Here is a 20,737-nt window from a genome sequence, read left to right as displayed (position 1 = left end):
CTGGATCTCAAGGACAGCAACCCTCTTATTTATTCCTCGGTTTTATTAGTGTTTCCAGTGTGACAGTTCACTTCCTCTTAAACAAGACATAGCTTCGTATAATGCCAGCCTTTCACGCATCATTTTGAATCAACCCTGGGGTGGTGGAGCCCAGGGTAACCCAGCTGTAGTGGACTTTAGAACGTTTTTACACTATATTTAAATATGGGTGTGTCTGATATTCGGCAAATTCATTTCAAGCCAAATGACGTGTCACACTCAAAAGCTAGGATGGGCCTAACTGAGAGGCTGCCCTAGTTTTCTGAGCGTGACCTGGCTGAATTCCCTCGTCTCTCCTGGCAGAGAACAGGCATTTCCCCTTGCTTTCCTCCCACTGCCTGCTTCTCAGCTCGAGCTGGGAACAGTGAGTGTTCAGGTCTTACTGGGTCTCAAGAGATTTTCCAGATGAAATGCAAAGTGAGAATAAAGGGAGAGCCCTATTGCCTCCCACTTCTTTATGGTCTCTGGATCTCAAGGACAGCAACCCTCTTATTTATTCCTGGGTTTTATTAGTGTTTCCAGTGTAACAGTGTCACTTCCTCTAAACAAGAAACAGCTTCTTATAATGCCAGCCTTTCATGCGTCATTTTGGGTCAACCCTGGGGTGGTGGAGCCCAGACAGACCTGGGCCCCCAAACAGCTCTGCCACTTGCTGTGTGCAGATCACAGAACCTCTGTGACTCGGTTTCCTTTTTGGTAAAATGGGACTGTTGCCAGCACTGATGTTGAGGTAATACTCATAGGATGACGGTCAATAAATGAGACGATGTTTTTTAATATTAACTAGCTGAAAGACTGGACGCGTCCCTTCACTTTAGGCGCTGTTTCCTTATCGGGAATAGGACGAAGCTGATCCCAAAGGCCTCTCCAGCCCTTTTCAGCAGACAGTCCCGTGGGTCCTCACTCTAAGGCATTCTTTGAAGACTTGGTCTCTCTTCCACACACCCCTCCCATTCTCCACCTCTTAGTGGTGGTCTAACCCGCCCCGCCATCCCCTTCCCTCTCACTTCTCATATCCATTTGGAAGCTGCAGATTGCTGAGTTTCCATGACTTTCATCCGCGCCCTTTGCCCTCGGCACGGGCTTAGGGGTCGACCTGTCTCATGGGAGGCGCACTCTGCGCTTGGATCCATTCTGGGGCGCCCGGGCCGTGGATCTCCAGGTGGGAGACTGGAGGAGAGCGCAGACGTTCCGGCGCCACCCTCGGACCCGCTGGCTTTTCCAAACCTCTTGTGGAGCCTGAGCGCCCTCTCGGCCCGGCGCTGGGAGGCTGCCAGCGGACCTGGGACCGCGCCGGGGGCTGGTGGTCCTCGCCTTGCCGCGGGGAAAGAGCTAGCCATGCACGCGCAAGCGCCGGGAAGGAGCCCAGGCCGAGGGTGCGCGGTCCAGCACAGGGCGCCCTGACTCTCGAGTTCCTCAGCCCCCAACAGGCCGGACCCACCCGGAGGCCCCAGAGCGGAACGCGGTGTCCGCAGCGCCACGCCCTCGGGCGCCACCCTGCAGGCAGGGGCGGGCCCAAGACTGTCCCCGCTGGAGGCGGTGGAGGGATCCAGAAGTAATGAGATGCTAATGAGTCCCGAATAAAGCCCGGGCGGCGCCCCGCGCCCCTCGCGGAAGCCCACACCCCGCGGGACTCCAGCGCTCGCCCCGGGCCGCCCTGCATCCCAGCATCCCCGCCCGATCTCGGCGTTTCCGCCCCCGTCCCCGTCCCCGCCCCCGCCCTCCCACCCGCTCCGACCTGGTTGCCAGCCCGGCAGGAAGCGGCCCCTCCCGGCCTCGGAGCCGCCGGTAAGTCGTCCAGCGGGGCCGGCTGCGGTGGGGTGCGCTTCCGGGGAAATGCGGCTGCGGGCGCTCGGGAACCACGCCTGGCAGGTCGGGCAGGTCTTCCCTCAGCCCAGCCCTGCTCACCCCGCGTCCGGACTTTGCCGTCCAGAGTGTCGGGGACCCCCACTGCTGCTGCCCGCGGTCCAGCTCCCTCTCCATCCTTTCAGACCGCTCCACCCCTCTCACAGCCTTTGTCCTGGCGTTTCCAGGCTGGGTCGCCCCTTTCTCCCCTTTCGCCGAGGTCTTCCTCCTTCCACCCTCCACCCCCAAGAAGGATCTTTGCCCTTCCGTCTTAAGATTCCGTCTGCCCTCGTCCGGGCGACCCGCAGCGGGAGGCTTTCATCTCCTGTCTCGGTGCGGCGGGCTGGGAAGGAGGGGCAGCTGGATGGTGGAGGGGCCTGAGCCTCAGGGACCTGCCCCCACTGCCACTCACCCTCAACGCTGCTGTGGACACCCGCCTCCTCCATACCCTCTGATCCCTTCTGGGCCCCGCGTGAGAAACCCCCTCGGGCACCCGTCAGGCGGCGTGGGAGGGGGCGACAAAGCGAGGCCTTGTCTCCGGAGATTCCTGGGAGAGTGCGCCCGGGCGCACAGGGGGCGGGGCGGGGTAGGGGTCGATCAGGGAGGGGGGAACCTGGGAGGGGCGAAGCCGGCTGCGGTCGACCCCCAGCCCTACCCACGGCCCCTTGGAGTAGGGCACATTCACAGAGGAAGCGTTTTGACCACAGTGCGTCAGAAATAGACCCAGGCCTCCTTTCCCCAGTCAGTCGCAACATCCTCCCGCCGTTTGTTGAGGTAGTTTGGTGGAGGGAAGTGGAACCCACGCGGACAGAGGCCGTTTCTCTGTCAGGAGGCAAGCACGAGTGCTGAGAAAAACTTTGCCCTTGCCATGAGACACTTTTCACACCCAGCGTGGCACTGAGGCCATCAAGGGGCGCCGGTACAGGGACGCATGGAGGGAGATGGGGCAGGATGTATGCTCAGCAGCTGGGGTTGTGGGTACCAGATCTGTCCTTGTGTTGCATGCAAAGGCAGCTCTGTCCTCTCCACATCTAAGAAATCCCCCCACGCCCTGATTCCAAGGCCTAAGGAAGGCAGGCTAAGAATTCCTACCCCAGGGCTTGGAGATCCCTGGACAGGGAGGCTGAACTGGAGGCTCCTCTGGTGCCCCATGTGCCTTCTGTGCCCAAGACTAGTGTTTTTCACTTCCAAATTTGGCAAATTTCACTTGGAGTGGACGGGATAGCAGCTGTCTCTGGAGCAGATGCTGGCAGGAGAATGGGCTGGGAGGAGCAGAGCCAATCACTGGTGAATCCCGAGCTCCCTGGGGACACCAGCCTGCGCTCTTCGCCTCCCCTTCCTTTTTATTTCTTCTGTTCTCCAGCTTCTTCCCCTTTTTCCACCTCTCCAGCCACTCGCCTCTGCCCAGCTGCTGCCCTCCCCAGTAGGCCTCCATGGCTTCACCCACCTCCACCAACCCAGCGCATGCCCACTTTGAGAGCTTCCTGCAGGCCCAGCTGTGCCAGGACGTGCTGAGCAGCTTCCAGGAGCTATGTGGGGCCCTGGGGCTGGAACCCGGTGGGGGGCTGCCCCAGTACCACAAGATCAAGAACCAGCTCAACTACTGGAGTGCCAAGTCACTGTGGACCAAGCTGGACAAGCGAGCAGGCCAGCCTGTCTACCAGCAGGGCCGGGCCTGCACCAGCACCAAGGTGGATACACGGTGCCTGGGATGGGGTGTGGAGAATGCGGGGAGTCAGAGGAGGGACAGGATGCCACGCCCTCACTGCCCTGTGTGTTCACAGTGCCTGGTGGTGGGTGCTGGACCTTGCGGGCTGCGGGTCGCTGTGGAGCTGGCGCTACTGGGGGCCCGAGTGGTGCTGGTAGAAAAGCGCACCAAGTTCTCTCGCCACAACGTGCTCCACCTCTGGCCCTTCACCATCCATGACCTGCGGGCACTCGGTGCTAAGAAGTTCTACGGGCGCTTCTGCACTGGCACCCTGGACCACATCAGTGAGCACCACGTGGTGGCCTGGAGGGGCGGGTGAGCCTGGGCCTAGAGGCAGGCCAGTGGGGAAATGCTGGGCCAGCCAAGAGTCGAAGTGGACAAGATCCATATCAGCCAGGTGACCTTGAAGATTCAGGTCCCCCATCTATAAGTGGGCTTTTGGGCTGAGTGATCGCTAAGACCTTTTCCAGTCTGACCCTGACCAGGCATACACTGGTACATGGTGAGCTTGTGCTGCCCTAGGGTCCCTGTTCCTAATGTCCTCTCCCTTCCAGGCATCCGGCAGCTCCAGCTGCTTCTGCTGAAGGTAGCATTGCTGCTGGGGGTGGAAATTCACTGGGGTGTCACTTTCACTGGCCTCCAGCCCCCTTCTAGGAAGGGTAAGTATTTCTGTGCTCCCTGGAATCTCCCCCTCCCCCATCAAGAACTTGGCCAGTGTCTGAAAAAGGGTGGGCCAGGAGTGTCCTTTTTTGTTTTTGTTTTGAGACAGAGTCTCATTCTGTCACCCAGGCTGGAGTGCAGTGGCATGATCTCGGCTCACTGCAACCTCCGCCACCCAGTTTCAAGCGATTCTCCTGCCTCAGCCTCCTGAGGAGCTGGGATTACAGGCATGTGCCACCACGCCCAGCTAATTTTTGTATTTTTTTAAGTAGAGACGGGGTTTCACTATGTTGGCCAGGCTGGTCTCGAACTGCTGACCTCAAGTGATCCACCCACCTCAGTCTCCCAAAGTGCTGGGATTACAGACGTGACCCACCATGCCAGCCAGGAGTCTCCTTTTCTAATAGTGTGGCCTTGGGCAAGCCACTCTGAGCCTCAGATTGAGCATTTGCAAAACAAGAATAATACTTCCTTCCTTACCTGCCTTCCATAGCTGCTGTGAAGGTGTAATCTGATAGATAATATATCATTGCTGCTAAACCAGAGAGTCCTTTACACAGGTTTTGATGATTTCACTGGCTTGTCCTGAGAGTATAGGGGCTCTTATGACTTCTACACCTTTGTGCCTCTCATACCCCCTGCCCTAGGGAGTGGCTGGCGTGCCCAGCTCCAACCCAACCCCCCTGCCCAGCTGGCCAACTATGAATTTGATGTCCTTATCTCGGCTGCAGGAGGTAAATTCGTCCCTGAAGGTGAGTGATCACTTCCCTCAAAGAAGCCAGCATCTCTGGCACATCCTGGGCTTTTCTAGATTGTTATAACCCCCTCCTCCTGCCATTGTTCACCTACCGCCACCTCTAGGCTTCAAAGTTCGAGAAATGCGAGGCAAACTGGCCATTGGCATCACAGCCAACTTTGTGAATGGACGCACTGTGGAGGAGACACAGGTGCCGGAGATCAGTGGTGTAGCCAGGATCTACAACCAGAGCTTCTTCCAGAGCCTTCTCAAAGCCACAGGTCAGGGACCCTCTTGCTGAATTTCCCCTCCCCCTGCCTGACTGTGGCCTGGCTCCTGCCTCTCCCTTCCAAACTTGTCCCCACTGCAAGGAACTCCACACTTTTCGTTTTTTTGGTCTCAGCAGCAAAGGAGAAGGAACCTGTCCCCTCAGGGATTAAGCAGGCACAGCCCTAGTTGACCACCCAGCATGAAAAGTCCTGGAATCTCTCAGAGATGAACCTGTGTATGGGAGTTTTGCTTAAGTGGTACTTCAAGAAGGTGCCTCTGTTTACTTTGATTTTGCACTGTCACGCAACCAGGTGGTGCAGGTCTCCCAAATGCCACCCCCCTCCAAGCTTCCCTCTTTGCTCTAAGTCCTCAGGCCTCCTGGGCCTGGGACAGATGGTTGGTTGTGTCATCAGGACTTGTGGGGTTCTATGCGTGGAGCACTCACTGCAGCCTAAGCTGGGATCCCAGCTCAGGTCAGGCCATGTTGGGATGTTTAGGGAAGGTGATGCATTATCAGGAGACATATCTACTGTCCCCTGCCCTGTACCCCCAGGCATTGATCTGGAGAACATTGTGTACTACAAGGACGACACCCACTACTTTGTGATGACAGCCAAGAAGCAGTGCCTGCTGCGACTGGGGGTGCTGCGCCAGGTGAGGCCCAGTCCTGGCCAGGAGAGGCTGGGTGGTGAGCCCTGGGAGGCAGAGGCTAGGCTTGGACATAGTCGACACCTGGGTGTGGGGACCCCGTCCTCTCCTGCCTTTGTCCTGGCATTAACTTCACCTCTAAAAGTTCTCTCGGCCAGGCATGGTGGCTCACGCCTGTAATCCCAGCACTTTGGGAAGCCGAGGTGGGTGGATCACCTGAGGTCAGGAGTTCAAGACCAGCCTGGCCAACATGGTGAAACCCCGTCTCTACTAAAAGTACAAAAATTAGCTGGGCGTGTTGGCAGGCGCCTGTAGTCCCAGCTACTCGGGAGGCTGAGGCAGGAGAATCATTTGAACCTGGGAGGTGGAAATTGCAGTGAGCCAAGATTGTGCCACTGCACTCCAGCCTGGTCAACAAAGTGAAACTCTGTCTCCAAAAAAAAAAAAAAAAAGTTCTCCCCTGGGATTTACAAGGCAACAGGAATCATATTCTGGGCTAAACACCTTATACCAGCCACAGTTGATATGTGTCAACTCCGTGAGGGCAGGCATTTTTGTCTCTTTGTCTGTTGCTTGCTGCTAATTGCCAGTACCTGGAACAGTGCCAAATACATAGTAAGTGCTCAGTATGTATTTGCTGAATGAATGAACTAGTTGAGTGCCTACCATGTGCTAGAGACTGTGTTGAGAGTTAAATTTGCATCTCTCATCTAATTCTCATGAGTACGCTGATAAATTAGGCATGTTGTTTCTAAGTGATGGACAAACTAAAGCTCTTGAGTTTGTGGCAAGTATATGACAGTAATGATATGGGCAGAACAGAGCCTGGGACACCCAGCAGCAGGGTGAGTGCTGAAGAAAGGGCTTTGAGAATTCCAGGCTGCCGGAATTCTAGTCCCAGCTCAGCCTTCAACTGCTGTGTAGTCTAGGGCAGCCCCTTCCTTCTCTGGGTCCCAGGATATGCACCTTCTGCACCCAAGGGGGTGGCACTGGCCCAGTGAACCTGCTCTCAGAGGTCTCTGAGGTTCTGCTCTGTTGACCATACAGGACTGGCCAGACACCGATCGGCTGCTAGGCAGTGCCAATGTGGTGCCCGAGGCTCTGCAGCGCTTTGCCCGGGAAGCTGCTGACTTTGCCACCCATGGCAAGCTCGGGAAACTAGAGTTTGCCCAGGATGCCCATGGGCAGCCTGATGTCTCTGCCTTTGACTTCACGAGCATGATGCGGGCAGAGAGTTCTGTTCGTGTGCAAGAGAGGCATGGCGCCCGCCTGCTGCTGGGACTGGTGGGGGACTGCCTGGTGGAGGTGAGGGGTTCAGGAGGCACAGGGGTTTCATGGTTAGGGGAGGGAGCTGCCTAGTATGGAGGAGGGGATAAAAAGGTCTGCCTGCAGAGGGGAGGAGCTAAGGGCTGCCTGGTGTGGGGACAGACCCTTCTGCTGTGACCTTGGTGGGTATCTGGGCTTGGGATGCTCCTGTTGGATTCTCCCTGAGCTGCTTCCTATTCCTCTGACACTGCAGCCCTTCTGGCCCCTGGGCACTGGAGTGGCACGGGGCTTCCTGGCAGCCTTTGACGCAGCCTGGATGGTGAAGCGGTGGGCAGAGGGCGCTGAGTCCCTAGAGGTGTTGGCTGAGCGGTAAGACCTGATTTGAGGGGGATGTGGGCAGGGCAGGACATGTGACAAGGTTCAGGAAGAGGGGCAGGGGTGCTGGGTGAATAGACGGAGAAATAGGCAGAAGAAAAGGCCTGGCAGTTCCTGAGGGGTAGGTGCTGACAGGTGCCCTTCCATTCATACCCCTGCCCCTTACCCTCACCCCCTCAGTGAAAGCCTGTACCAGCTTCTGTCACAGACATCCCCAGAAAACATGCATCGCAATGTGGCCCAGTATGGGCTGGACCCAGCCACCCGCTACCCAAACCTGAACCTCCGGGCAGTGACCCCCAATCAGGTCAGACCCCCGACACACACCAGCCTTCCCAAGCCAACCCCCTTCCCCCAGGTCAGGCCCTCCCTGCCCAGTCGCTGCCCTTTGGGGTCAATCCTACCCCCAGCAGGCCCTTACCCCTGGACTGAGGGGCTGTGTGGCCAGCCTGCCTTGAGACCTGAGCGGGGCTGCCTTAGGTACGAGACCTGTATGATGTGCTAGCCAAGGAGCCTGTGCAGAGGAACGGCGACAAGACAGATACAGGGATGCCAGTCACCGGTGAGCAGGCCTTCCTCCCGAGGGGTGACCAAAATATGTACTACCCAGCGAGGCCCAGGTGGTCCCCGCAAAGCAGCTGCAGCCTCAGGACAGGAGCAGCGTGCCGGAGCACTCGTTGTTGGCTGGTGGGTTGGTTGGGGGCCTGCTGGAGGAACGGAGGGGCAGCACCGCACAGGCAGCAGTTCGCTGCCAGTCTGAATGGAAGCGCTTCAGTGTTTTAACCACCGTTACAGCCATAGCGGTGCTGGCAACCTCCCCTGCTCCCAGTTTAGTCTGCTGCCCTTTATGTAGCCAGTTGCGATTTCACTTTATTCACTCCTCTACTTTATTCCAAAGAGATTTTTTTAAAAGAGAATTGGGATGGAGGGCTGCTGATAGTGAGCTTTAGGCTGGTGCCCTAGTAGAGGTGGGTCCCTGACTCCTCCTCCCCTACAGAACCCCCACATGCAGCAGCTGGGCTCCCTATATGCCTGGGATGGGCAGAGGGGGCCTTGGGCACAGCGCAGCCTTCTCTCCCAGGGTCGGCAGGCACCCAGGAGGAGCTGCTACGCTGGTGCCAGGAGCAGACAGCTGGGTACCCGGGAGTCCACGTCTCCGATTTGTCTTCCTCCTGGGCTGACGGGCTAGCTCTGTGTGCCCTGGTGCACCGGCTGCAGCCTGACCTGCTGTGAGTCCCTGGCAGACCCACCTCTCTCTCATGGTCTCAGTGTAGGAGTTAGCATATCCAGTTGAGTCCTAGAGACGGTGTGCTTCCCTGCATCTGCCGACAGTCTTGTGAGACTCTAATGCATTCAGATAGTGGAGAGCTTTGTGAATGGCACAGGCCCCCAAAGCCAGGAGTAGTGTCACTGGGTTGGGCACTGGGTAGCAGAGACTACACACCTACCTTCAAGCCTTCTTGTACCCCAGCCGCTGCTTGCTGTCCCTCCCCTCCTGCTGCCCCTCCTCCCCTCAGTGGGGCTAGGTTCTTGTCTCTAGTTGGCTTTTCTCCCTGACATTCCACAGGGAACCCTCAGAGCTGCAGGGGCTGGGAGCTCTGGAAGCAACTGCTTGGGCACTAAAGGTGGCAGAGCATGAGCTGGGCATCACACCGGTGGTGTCTGCACAGGCCATGGTAGCAGGGAGTGACCCACTGGGCCTCATTGCCTACCTCAGCCACTTCCACAGTGCCTTCAAGAGCGCGGCCCACAGCCCAGGTGACCTGAAGGAAAGGCGGGCAGGATAGGTGGGATGGGGAGGTGTGTGTGTGTGTGTGTGTGTGTGACAGAAAGAGGGAGAAGGCGCCGCGTGTGTGTGTGTGTGTGTGTGTGTGTGTGTGTGTGTGTGTGTGTGTGTGTGTGTGTGTGTGTGTGTGTGTCAGTCAGAAAGAGGGAGAAGGTGTGTGTGTGTGTGTGTGTGTGTGTGTGTGTGTGTGTGTGTGTGTGTGTGTGTGTGTGTGTGTGTGTCAGTCAGAAAGAGGGAGAAGGCGCCCTCTGAGGGCCAGCCTGGGCTGGGTTGGAGAGTGACTCTCTGTTCTGGGAGTACAGTATTGGCACCCCCCTTCCACACTGATGCCCTGGCTCTCCCCGCAGGCCCTGTCAGCCAGGCCTCACCAGGGACCTCCAGTGCTGTATTATTCCTTGGTAAACTTCAGAGGACCCTGCAGCGATCCCGGGCCAAGGTGGAGAGTTTAGGCAGGGCTGGAGCTGAGCAGGGAGGAGTGGGCAGGGGGGTACCCAGTGGAGATCCTGGGGTGATGGTGAGGACATTCAGAAAGTGGGGAGGACTGCGAGCTCAAAACATCACACTCAGAGCTGTTAGGACTTATTGCAGGAAAACGCAGAGGATGCTGGCGGCAAGAAGCTGCGCTTGGAGGTAAATGCAGGCAGGGGCGGATCGGTCTCCTACCCCACATTTTATCCCCTTTCCCGGTACTGTCTTCCCTATTTCTCATCCCATGTCTTGTTCCCCACCCCAGGTCCTATAACCCCCCATCCAGCCTCCCTGCCTAGTCTCACTCCCCTTCCCTTCAGCCCCTTATGTTCATCTGTACGCATCCCCTCCCAGCTGGCCCTGCCCCTCTACCCTCCCTGCCTGAGCACTTACCTCCTTAGATGGAGGCCGAGACCCCAAGTACTGAGGTGCCACCTGACCCAGAGCCTGGTGTACCCCTGACACCCCCATCCCAACACCAGGAGGTGAGAGCCAGGCCTCGTGTGCAGGCAGAAGCCTGGGGAGGGCAGGGCAGGGGCATTTCATCGGAGGGAAAGAACTTTGGAGCTGGCCTTGGCTCCACCTGACCCTGTGTCCTGGGGGTCCACGCAGGCCAGTGCCGGGGACCTGTGTGCACTTTGTGGGGAACACCTCTATGTCCTGGAACGCCTCTGTGTCGATGGCCATTTCTTCCACCGGAGCTGCTTCCGCTGCCATACCTGTGAGGCTACACTGTGGCCAGGTGGCTATGAGCGGCACCCAGGAGATGGTGAGTGTGCCTGGGAGACCTCCAGAGAGACTCTGGGCCTGTCCCTGCCTGGGGGACAAAGAGCTTGATGGAGAGGCACAGGATGGAAACAGGCTCAAGGTGGCACTTCGTTCTCCTGAGCTCAGGGTCTTCTCTGTCCCCTGCAAAGCTCCAGATGTGTGGTTCTGAGGAACAGGAGGCTGGCAGAAATTCACCTGCAAATCTGTCTTGTTTTCCCCATCTTCCTTCATAAACTGTTACGTGTTTGGGCACTGGGCTGCCCACACCAGATGCCTCCTCCCCTCTCTACCCTTCCCAGGACATTTCTACTGCCTCCAGCACCTGCCCCAGCCAGACCACAAAGAGGAAGGCAGTGATGGAGGTCCTGAGAGTCCGGTAAAGACTGTGAAGGCGTGTATGTGTACTGGGGCATGGGAAGAGGAAGAGGGTCTCGTCAAACCAGCGCTTTGCTGGGGGTAACTGAATGTCTTCCTCTACTAGCATGTAAGCTCTGTGAAGGCAGGGATGCCTGTCTGCTTACACTTCTTGTTCTCTCAAGTATCTGAAACACAGCCGGACACTGTTTGTAAACAATTTTAAGCGAATGAATGCCAAGGCCCACCTTTGCTCTGAAGGGGCGGCCTCACCCCGTGACCTCACCCCACCCTGGGCAGGTCACTGACCAGACCACATGGTGGCTTTTCCAGGAGCTCCCCACACCAAGTGAGAATAGCATGCCACCAGGCCTCTCAACTCCCACAGCCTCACAGGAGGGGGCCGGTCCTGTTCCAGATCCCAGCCAGCCCACCCGTCGGCGGATCCGCCTCTCCAGCCCGGAGCGCCAGCGGTTGTCCTCCCTTAACCTTACTCCTGACCCGGAAATGGAGCCTCCACCCAAGCCCCCCCGCAGCTGCTCTGCCTTGGCCCGCCACGCCCTGGAGAGCAGCTTTGTGGGTTGGGGCCTGCCAGTCCAGAGCCCTCAAGGTAACCCATCCTCGCAGATGTGCTGACCCAGGGTGGGACAGGGTGGGAGCACTGGCTTCCTGCAGAGGAATTCTAGGGAGTACAGAGGGAAGTTGTGGGGATTCCAGGCCATGGCAGCTTCTCCTCTGCTCCATTCTCCTCAGTTCCTCCCATGCCCCAACACATACATTCAGTCTTTACCAGACTTGCAGGGCCTCTGTCACCACCATGCTCTGTTGCCTGACTGGGGCAGATGCTGGAGGCAACAGAACTTCTCAGTTCTTCTTCTTCTCAGCTCTTGTGGCCATGGGGAAGGAGGAAGAAGAGAGTCCCTTCTCCAGTGAAGAGGAAGAAGAAGAAGATGTGCCTTTGGACTCAGATGTGGAACAGGTGAGTGGGCCAGCGTGCAGCCACAAAACACTCTCCAGCCCACTACAGGAGAAACCTGCACTGGTCCACTGCACCCTTCTCTTGGAATGTCTTCTCACTCGGTCTGTCATATCTCTGGCCTCTACTTTTTCTACCAGAGCTTACCCCACTTCAGCACGGGTTATTTTCTGCCTTTCCAAACAACACTCCTATCCACCAGGGGGCCCAGGCCCTATCCCTGACTGGCCTGACCTTCCCATAGGCCCTGCAGACCTTTGCCAAGACTTCAGGCACCATGAATAACTACCCAACATGGCGTCGGACTCTGCTGCGCCGTGCGAAGGAGGAGGAGATGAAGAGGTTCTGCAAGGCCCAGGTGAAGCCCAGGGGTTCCCAAAATTCTGATGGGTTCAAAATTCTGAGCCTGAGATCAGAGTTCCTCCAGTGCTCTGTTCTTGAGCAACCTAGAGACTCCTGGGTATCCTGTCTTGTACCCCTCAGACTATCCAACGGCGACTAAATGAGATCGAGGCTGCCCTGAGGGAGCTAGAAGCCGAGGGTGTGAAGCTGGAGCTGGCCTTGAGGCGCCAGAGCAGTGAGTGACAAGCTAGGACACCCCTCTGCCTTCTAGCACCGTGTTCAGCTCCATGCTCCAGCCCGTAGGAATCCCAGTGGCTATGCCACACAGCTAACACATACCTGTGACACCCTGCTCTCCTGTCTCCCCTAAGCCTATAACTCCTGTGGTGCTGGCTGGAAGCCTCCTGATCACCCCACCCATCTTCCTTCTTCTCAGGTTCCCCAGAACAGCAAAAGAAACTATGGGTAGGACAGCTGCTACAGCTCGTTGACAAGAAAAACAGCCTGGTGGCTGAGGAGGCCGAGCTCATGATCACGTAAGGGGAAGGGGATGGTGATGGTGGCCCATGGGCCAGGTTCCAGCCCCTTGGGCACCTTAGACAGCTCTGCTTCTACAATCCCTGACCTTCACAGGGTGCAGGAGTTGAACCTGGAGGAGAAACAGTGGCAGCTGGACCAGGAGCTACGAGGCTACATGAACCAGGAAGGTAGGTGAAATGTGGGGAGAAGCAGACACATCCCAGGGATGTGTCATGCAAGCCTCATGATCTCAGATACTGACCAAGCAGCATGGTCCTTTAGTCTGTGTACCTCTGATACAATTCAGGAGGAAGCCAGAGGCGGGGGCTCCAAAGCCCCTTCTCACTTCAGTTCAATCAGAGCTGCACAGTTGGCTTTTATACAAGATCTCCTTCAAAAAAACCGTGCGGCTCAGTAGTGCTAGAAAACCACTGGTGTTGGCAACCCTCCTAATTTGGCAGCTTAGGAAACAAAGCCCGGGTTATAGAAATCACATAGGCTGGGATTAGGTTGTGGCCCTCCTGCTTCCCTGCCCCGTGCCCTGTTCTCTAAGCTTTGTCTCCTCCTTTTAGAAACCCTAAAGACAGCTGCTGATCGGCAGGCTGAGGACCAGGTCCTGAGGAAGCTGGTGGATTTGGTCAACCAGAGAGATGCCCTCATCCGCTTCCAGGAGGAGCGCAGGCTCAGTGAGCTGGCCTTGGGGACAGGGGCCCAGGGCTAGATGAGGGTGGGCCGTCTGCTTTCGTTCCCACAAAGAAACCACCTCACCCCAGCACAGTGCCACCCCTGTTCATCTGGGCTGCCTGGCAGAGAGCCTTGCTGTTTACAATTAAAATGTTTCTGCCACAAACAGGGTTCACACTGCCTACAGGTAGGAGGTGGGGGCGTGTATGGGGACAGGAGAAGATGTGTAGGAGCCTTAAGGTCTATAGTGTGACAGTCACACTGACCCCTGGCTCCCGTCACCTCTACAAGGAAAAAGGCAGAGCCACTAAAGTGCCAAGCTTTATTGTTCTCTAGCTTTGTCCCCCTCCTGCTGCCCCAGGAGTAGGGCTGGCTGAGGCTCTGGGCCCAGGTCCTGGGCCTCCCTTGCCCTTCCTAGCACATGCTGGAGCTCAGCCTGGGCCCTATATAAGCCATTGACCTCCTGCACGTGGAAGAGGTAGAATGCACCTGCCCACAGCACCAGCCCTACACTGGGGGTCCAGAGCAGTATGGCAGCTTCCCCGGCCCCTCCTCCAGCCGCCAGGACACACAGCAGTGCCAGGAGAAGCAGCCCCAGGCCAATCACATAGCTAGCGAAGGCGGCCCACCAGCGAGCCTGAGCCATGCCCAGACCCAGCTCCTTCCAGGCCTCGTTTAGCACACTCATCAACGGCGACCTCTCTGCTGGTCCTACAACAGGGCAGGGCAGTGGGGCAGGAGAGAGTCAAGAGTGGAAGGGCTGCTTCAAGTGGGGCAAGCGCCAAGGAAAGGGTGGGGGTGACTCACCGTGGGTAGAGCTGGGGTTCTGCTGTAGGGGGCTGTGCCTCACAAACAGAGTAGCCATCAGGGCTTCATGATCAGAGAGGGGGGTGCCACTGTAAGGGTCATTGCCTGTAGTGGTTTCAAGACTCTTACAGGAGATGTAAAACCCAGAAACTGCCTAGGAAAAGTAAGGGCCAGAGAGAAGCTTATATATGAGGGCCTCTTCCCAGAGAACCAGTTTCCGGCTACCCCACTTTCCACCCATCAGTGGTCCAAGACTAGACTAGCTGAGCAAAGGATCTACACAGGTTGGTGGTAGGCAAAGAGACACAGCATATGAAAGCATGTTGAGGGGAGGAGCCTGACCTTGTAAAGCACGTAGTCAATGCGGACACCAAAGGGAAACAGCTTCAGCTCCTGCTGGCTGACATAGCAGTTCTTGGGTACCATTGTGTTGCCTTCTTCAGAGCCCTAAGGGAATCATTGGCTCATGCTAGGATGTTTGAGAGGAGGAGGGAGAGAAGCTGGAGATATAGGTGGGGAAGTAACTGGCAAGTCCTCACCTGGAAGTCCCGAGTTTCAAGATAGGCATCACGAAGCCCTGTCCACTCCTTCAGCAGGCAGCAGCCCAGGTCTTCTGGGTGCATGTTGAGGTCTCCACACAACAGAACCACGTCTGCCTTCTTGGATGTGTGGCTGGGGGAACCAGGTTGGTGAGGCGGGAGTTCTTCCCTCACCAGCTCTTCCCCATGACTGGGGCCTTGTTCACCCTCAGCCCCTGGGTCCCATCCCACTTCCCATTTCAAGCCCAGGCTCACACACTGGATGAACTGGGCCAATTCCCAAGCTTGGGCCACACGATGTGCTAGGTAGATGTCCTTCTGTCGATTGTATTCGGCATGGAGCTGAGCAAGATAGATGAGATCACAGCAGATAAGACTGAGGGTCCCAGGGGTATGTCTGAATCAAGCCTGTATCTGTCACTTGGCATGGTGTTTGGTATAGAATGGATAAGCCTTGCCCATTGCTTCCTTATAAGATCTTGCCCCCACACCTCACCCCCAGGTATGAGAGCTAGAGAAGTACCATCTCTCTGTCCCAGGACTGGGCTGCATGTCCCAGCCCTAGGCACTGCCAGCTTCACTTACATGGGTCACATAGGCATTGAGCACCATGCCACTTAGATGGAGCACCAGCAGCCCCACAGCCTTCCCACTGAACCAGTCACCATGATGGATCTGCAGGCAGGAGGAAGAGATAGAAACTCAGGGCACCGCCACCATCTTTCTGCCCATCCCCTGCAGCTCTCAGAGGGCTGCCTCCTCTACCTTGTATTACTGGAGGTGGGGAAGGGAGGTGGAAGAGGTCAGAGGTCTGGCTTACCATGTAGGGGTAGCCATTGAGGGTGTAGATGTGCTGGGTGAGCTCCTGGATTGGGTGTTTGGAGAAGACACAGAGGCCACTGCCAATGATTCCGCTGAAAGCCAAGCCCTGCTTAATAACCAGAAAAACAGGGAGAGACACCCAGGCCTCTTCCCCTCCCTTGTCTTCCAGCTCTGATCAGCTATTTTTTTTTTTTTCTACTGCTGGGACTAGCCCTAGAACAAAAGCGACAGCCTTTGGAGGAGTATAGAGCAGCCAGAAAACAAAGCTGAAATGGGCTGAAGTCATAGGACCTTCTTGGTTCACCCTTCTTCTCTCACATCCAGAGGGAGAGGAGGCTGGAGGAGACTGGAGGGTGCAGGCAGGATAGGGAAGGGCTGGCAGGGCCAAGAGCCTCCTAGGATGAGAACAGGCTTCAGGCCAGTGGGCTTCTCACCTCCGGAAGTGGTGTGCAGCTGGGTAGGTAGGCGACAGCTTCTGTCTCAGGTACTGGAAGTCCTGCTCACTCCACACCTGAGGGAAGTGATGAGGGTGCCTGCTTGGCCTTTCCCCAGGGGGAAGGTCTGTCCCCAGATGCCCTCCTCCCAGCCTGGGTTTCGCACGGTGCTGCACAATCTCACCTCCTCCAGCAAAGCCAGGTCGAAGCTCTCCTGGTTCAGAAAGTCTCCCAGGCGCCTCATGCGGTCGGCCCGGTGCTTGCTTAAGTACGGAATGCCCCTAAGGAAGGGAAGAGCGGGGCAGGGAAGGTGACTGCTGGGACCACCGGCGCTGGGGCCAGATGTGGACTTTGGAGGTTCGGGTTTTCCCTACACCCTGAGATCGTGGGGCGGGATGGGGGGAGGAAGGCTGCATGGGTGCGAACGGAAGGTGGCCCCCAGACCGCACTCCGCGGACGCACTCACCAGCAGTTGAGGTTGAAGATCCGCAGTCGCAGGGAGAAGTTGGGCTTCATGGTTGGGGCGCTCCAGGGGGGCGAGGCGGCTCCAGCTCTCCAGCGACGGCCGCGGTGGGGACCGGGGCGGCCGGCCGGCGGCGCCTTCTCCCCGGGCCGTTCCTTCCTCGCGGGCGGCGCGCACAGGTGGGCACCAAGCCCGCGTGGCTCAGGTCGGGCCCGACTCCCGCGTTCCCCCGGCAGCCGGCCGGCTGTTCCCAATCAGGCGGGCCGCCAACCCGGAAAGGCGATCCGCTGCCGAAATCCGGGCGCCCAGGCTCGGCGAGGGCCGCGCGCGAGGACTCTGGGGGTCCGGAGGGCGCCCCCGGGTGGGCGGCTCCCGGTTCCTTTTTCTCCAAGCTCGTCCCCGGCCGCGGTGGCGGCCGCCCGCGCGCCAGCGGCCCCCAGCAACAGGCGCAAAGTTGAGGAAAGGCCCGGCCGCCACGGGCCGCCCTCGGCCCCTCCCCTGGGCCCCGCCTCCTGCGAGCGGCGCAGGCGGGGCCGCGCGGTTGCCGGAGCGACGCGCAGTGTTTGGGGGTCACCGGGCGTCCCTGGGCGCGGCCATGGCAAGGCCGCAACTCTGCGGGCCCCCGCACGCTAGGTGCGGCTCGCCCTCGCTGCCGGAGCGGCCGCTGCAGGTGAAGGTGGTGGGGCTCTTCAGCTGCCCCAACTTTCAGATTGCGAAGAGCGCCGCTGAGGTAACCACAGAGAAACCTCCGTCTTGGGCGGCCCTCCCCGCTACCCGCTCTCGGCCGCGTGGACTGCAGGCGCGGCGCCTCCTCGAGGCGGCGGGGGTCGAGGCCCCACCGGCCGAGGAAGGGGCTGGCGTGTCCTGGCCGGGCGGGCTCCGTCTGGAGGACCCGGAGGAGAGTATAGGGGGGCAAGTGCGGGTCCGGGGGCGGGCGTTCCACTTGGCGACCTTTAAAGGGAGAACTGAGCGAAGGTTCAAAACCGTGCTGGGAGATAAGGTAATCCCTTCCGAGACACACACACACACACACACACACACACACACACACACACCCCCGCAGATTTGTTCTACGTCAATTTTTTATTATAGATTTTTAAATTTATGGAAAAATGATTACTATATAACTAGCTAATTTTTACAACCCGGCCACCTCAGCCCAAGCGATTTTTGTAAACTGTTCATGCGGGGAGGTTCTTTTCTTTGAATTTTATAGAGCCATCACTGCGTTCCAATCGAACTAGATGCTTCACAAGTGCTTTGGAAAATCGTTTCTTTGTAAACACTCAGAACGATACTAAAGGAAAAGCACTTGAGGAAACTGGAAGAATTTGGCCAGATCAGTCATGCTGCAGCACACTTACAACCTGAAATGCAGGAGAAATGTATGAAATGTCGGCATGTAGAATTCAGCCCTTCTTACAGGGTTTGCTCCAGAAATGCTGTCCATGGCAAACTTCTCGCCAACCTCACTTGACTCCAGGACCATGCCTTAATTAATGTTTTTAACTCCCGAAGTACCCAGCTGGATACTTGACAACAAAAGGTTCCCAAATAGAAGATATCTTGGCGCGGTGACTCACGCCTATAATCTCAGCACTTTGAGAGGCAGAGGCGGAGTTCTAGACCAGCCTGGCCAACATGGTGAAACCACGTTTCTACTAAAAATACAAAAAATTAGCCGGGCGTGGTGGCGGTCTCTGTAATCCCAGCTACTCAGGAGGCTGAGGCACAAGAATCGCTTGAACCCAGGAGGCGGAGTTTGCGGTGAGCTGAGATCGCGCCATTGCCCTCCAACCTGGGCGACAGAGCCAGACCCCGTCTCTAAATAAATAAATAATAAAAAGAAAACAAGTGATCAGAAGTCTGTGAAAATAATACATGAATCATCAAAAGTAGAAATTGTGGTCTGTGTTGCTTGGGCAGACGGGACCAGCAACCTTTTATTACCAAAGTTAATGTATTTAATGAGTTTCGGGGATTTTTTTTTTCCCTTTTTTTCTGAAGGCACATATTTTCTGTGCTTACTCCACATTGTAAAGAAAGTGTTGACAAGTTTTTTTTCTGTAAAGTCCAGATAGTAAATATATTAGGCCTTCTTGGCAATAGGGTCTCAGTCACACCTGTTTAGCTTTGTCCTGTGTTGCAAAAGCAGACACAGAGATGGAAATGAATGACAGTATTCCAGTAAAACCATATTATGGACACTGAATTTGACTTGCATATAATTTTCACATAACATGAAATATGATTCTTTTGATTTTTTAAAACTGTTTACAGGCCGAGCGCGGTGGCTCATGCCTGTAATCCCAGCACTTTGGGAGGCTGAGGCGGGCAGATCACGAAATCAGGAGTTCAAGACCAGCCTGGCCAACATGGTGAAACCCCATCTCTACTAAAAATACAAAAATTATCCAGGCATGGTGGCGGGCACCTGTAATCCCAGCTACTCGGGAAGCTAAGGCTGGAGAATCGCTTGAACCCGGGAGGTGGAGGTTTTGGTGAGCTGAGATTGTGCCACTGCGCTCCAGCCTGGGCAACAAGAGTGAGACTCTGTCTTAAAAAAAAAAAAAAAAAAAAACTGTTTACAAATCTAAAAATTATTCCTCTCTGACCCCTACTGTAGAAGACAGTAGGTCAAGAAAACAGTATCCTTATTATATTAATAATGTCAATTTTCCGTTTCTTAAACTTTTATCTACTGTAGTTATATTCAAATATGAAAATTCAGCTAGTTTTTTTTTTCTTTTTTTGGAAGAGATGGGGGGGGTCTCACTATGTTGCCTAGGCTGGTCTTGAACTCCTGGACTCAAGCAATCCTCCTCGACCTCCCGAAGTGCTGGGATTATAGGCATGGGCCACCATGCCCAGCCTCTAGTTCTGTCTTAATAAAGGATATCTGAATGTATTCTTAACATGATAATTTGTGAGCGATCCCAGATGCCTGATTAACTGATAAAGATTTAGATTTGTGTTGAATGTTCCCAACACAAAGAAATAATAAATGTTTGAGATGATGGATATGCTAAGTATACATTATATGTATCGAGACATCAATACCCCATAAATATGTACAATTATTATATGTCAATTCAAAAATAAAATTAAAAACAAAATGTAAAAACCAAACACACAAAAGATTGAGATTTGTAGAGAATAAGAACAAATATTGCATACATTTTCATTTGGATATAGTCCATTCTACAACAAATACTAAATTATTAAAAAGACATGATGTGTTTCATCATTGAAAACTGCTGAATTTATAGTTTATTCCAGATGGTTAGAAATAGCAGTCAACCAGGCCGGGTGCGGTGGCTCACACCTGTAATCCCAGCACTTTGGGAGGCTGAGGCAGGCAGATCGCCTAAGGTCAGGAGTTCCAGACCAGCCTGGCCAACATGGTGAAACCTCGTCTCTGCTAAAAATGCAAAAATTAGCTGGGCGTGATGGCGGGTGCCTGTAATCCCAGCTACTCGGGAGGCTGAGGTAGGAGAATTGCTTGAACCCAGGAGACGGAGGTTGCAGTGAGCTGAGGTCATGCCGCTGTACTCCATCCTGGGTGACAGAGTGAGACTCCGTCTCAAAAAAAAAAAAAAAAGAAAAGAAATAGTAGTCAACCTGCAGTATTGCCTCAAACTGAGCACAGACACTGGAACTGAGAAACAAGACGCGTCAGCTATTGCTTGGGGACAGAAGGAAATGGCCTAATTATTGTTGCCCTCTTCGTGAGTATTCCCAAAGTGGGCCACACTCACATCCTGGTTTTCTCCCCTTGGAATACTCACCCCTGATGACCTGTGCTAGGCCAGCACCCTCTTTTGGACCACAACAGGGCCTCTAAGCACTGTCCCTAGTAGGGAAGGTGCCACCTGCAGCGGCTGTCCCTTTTCCCTTTGGTCCATCTACTTCCGAAACCCACTCAGAAAAGAGGCCTGTTATTGCCTCACCTGCGTTCTCTTGCTTTAGAGGGCGACAAAGTATAACGAATATCAAGAACCAAGCCTGGATTGCTAACCAATAAGAATTTTCTCTGATTCCTACAGACAATCTATGTCAAACTAAAACATATTCAGTATCTAAACCTAAACTGATTTTGTACTTCTCTTTTTTCTAAGGGGTATAACCACAACGTTATTATCTTTTTGGTCATCCCCTATTCATCAGTAAATTAAAGCAAGAACATTTATTTATTTATTTTAGTTATAAGTAAAGTGTCTGTAGATCC

The 20,737-nt window shown here is 55.5% G+C and overlaps 3 protein-coding genes across 21 annotated transcripts in view; 2 read left to right on the top strand and 1 right to left on the bottom strand.

The window, feature by feature from the left end:
* Positions 1 to 1,035: 1,035 nt before the first annotated feature.
* On the top strand, positions 1,036 to 13,610 carry MICAL1 (microtubule associated monooxygenase, calponin and LIM domain containing 1). Of its 7 annotated transcripts, none has more exons than XM_054490030.2 (25): positions 1,036 to 1,827; positions 3,275 to 3,575; positions 3,669 to 3,876; positions 4,147 to 4,251; positions 4,900 to 5,004; positions 5,114 to 5,269; positions 5,812 to 5,912; positions 6,954 to 7,211; positions 7,426 to 7,541; positions 7,728 to 7,854; positions 8,028 to 8,109; positions 8,629 to 8,776; positions 9,115 to 9,305; positions 9,681 to 9,769; positions 9,922 to 9,963; positions 10,203 to 10,286; positions 10,414 to 10,570; positions 10,869 to 10,945; positions 11,257 to 11,533; positions 11,808 to 11,902; positions 12,144 to 12,257; positions 12,383 to 12,476; positions 12,678 to 12,777; positions 12,875 to 12,948; positions 13,333 to 13,610. In XM_054490030.2, the coding sequence occupies exons 2-25, from the start codon at positions 3,318 to 3,320 to the stop codon at positions 13,479 to 13,481; spliced, it is 3,207 nt and encodes a 1,068-aa protein (XP_054346005.2). In that variant the 5' UTR covers positions 1,036 to 1,827; positions 3,275 to 3,317; the 3' UTR covers positions 13,482 to 13,610. The 7 variants fall into 7 exon arrangements, with proteins under 7 accessions (XP_054346005.2, XP_054346009.2, XP_054346008.2 ...); XM_054490032.2 differs by having other exon boundaries at positions 1,821 to 1,911; XM_054490031.2 differs by having other exon boundaries at positions 1,824 to 2,803.
* A 142-nt stretch (positions 13,611 to 13,752) lies between these two features.
* SMPD2 (sphingomyelin phosphodiesterase 2) lies at positions 13,753 to 17,008 on the bottom strand. Its single transcript, XM_054490037.2, has 10 exons — positions 16,513 to 17,008; positions 16,231 to 16,327; positions 16,047 to 16,123; positions 15,611 to 15,704; positions 15,376 to 15,465; positions 15,050 to 15,132; positions 14,791 to 14,923; positions 14,594 to 14,698; positions 14,252 to 14,405; positions 13,753 to 14,155 (listed from the first exon to the last, which is right to left on the bottom strand). Exons 1-10 carry the CDS (start codon positions 16,560 to 16,562, stop codon positions 13,767 to 13,769), a joined length of 1,272 nt encoding a protein of 423 aa, XP_054346012.1. The 5' UTR covers positions 16,563 to 17,008; the 3' UTR covers positions 13,753 to 13,766.
* The window catches only part of PPIL6 (peptidylprolyl isomerase like 6), a 48,926-nt gene continuing 44,510 nt past the window's right edge, over positions 16,322 to 20,737 (top strand). For 4 of the 13 annotated variants that reach the window (XM_063667068.1, XM_063667070.1, XM_063667069.1 and 1 more), the window contains exon 1: positions 16,990 to 17,239. In XM_063667068.1, coding sequence (XP_063523138.1) covers positions 17,105 to 17,239 — 135 coding nt within the window. In that variant the 5' untranslated portion in view covers positions 16,990 to 17,104. Of the gene's footprint in view, positions 16,404 to 16,980; positions 17,510 to 20,737 lie in introns of those variants that run through there. The other 9 variants (XM_063667067.1, XM_054490038.2, XM_063667066.1 and 6 more) reach the window with 9 other exon arrangements.

Source organism: Pongo pygmaeus, chromosome 5 (genome assembly GCF_028885625.2).
Source record: "Pongo pygmaeus isolate AG05252 chromosome 5, NHGRI_mPonPyg2-v2.0_pri, whole genome shotgun sequence".
Taxonomy (NCBI): Eukaryota; Metazoa; Chordata; class Mammalia; order Primates; family Hominidae; genus Pongo; species Pongo pygmaeus.
The sequence above is the reverse complement of the archived record's forward strand: the minus strand, read 5'-3'. Positions and strand labels throughout refer to the sequence as shown.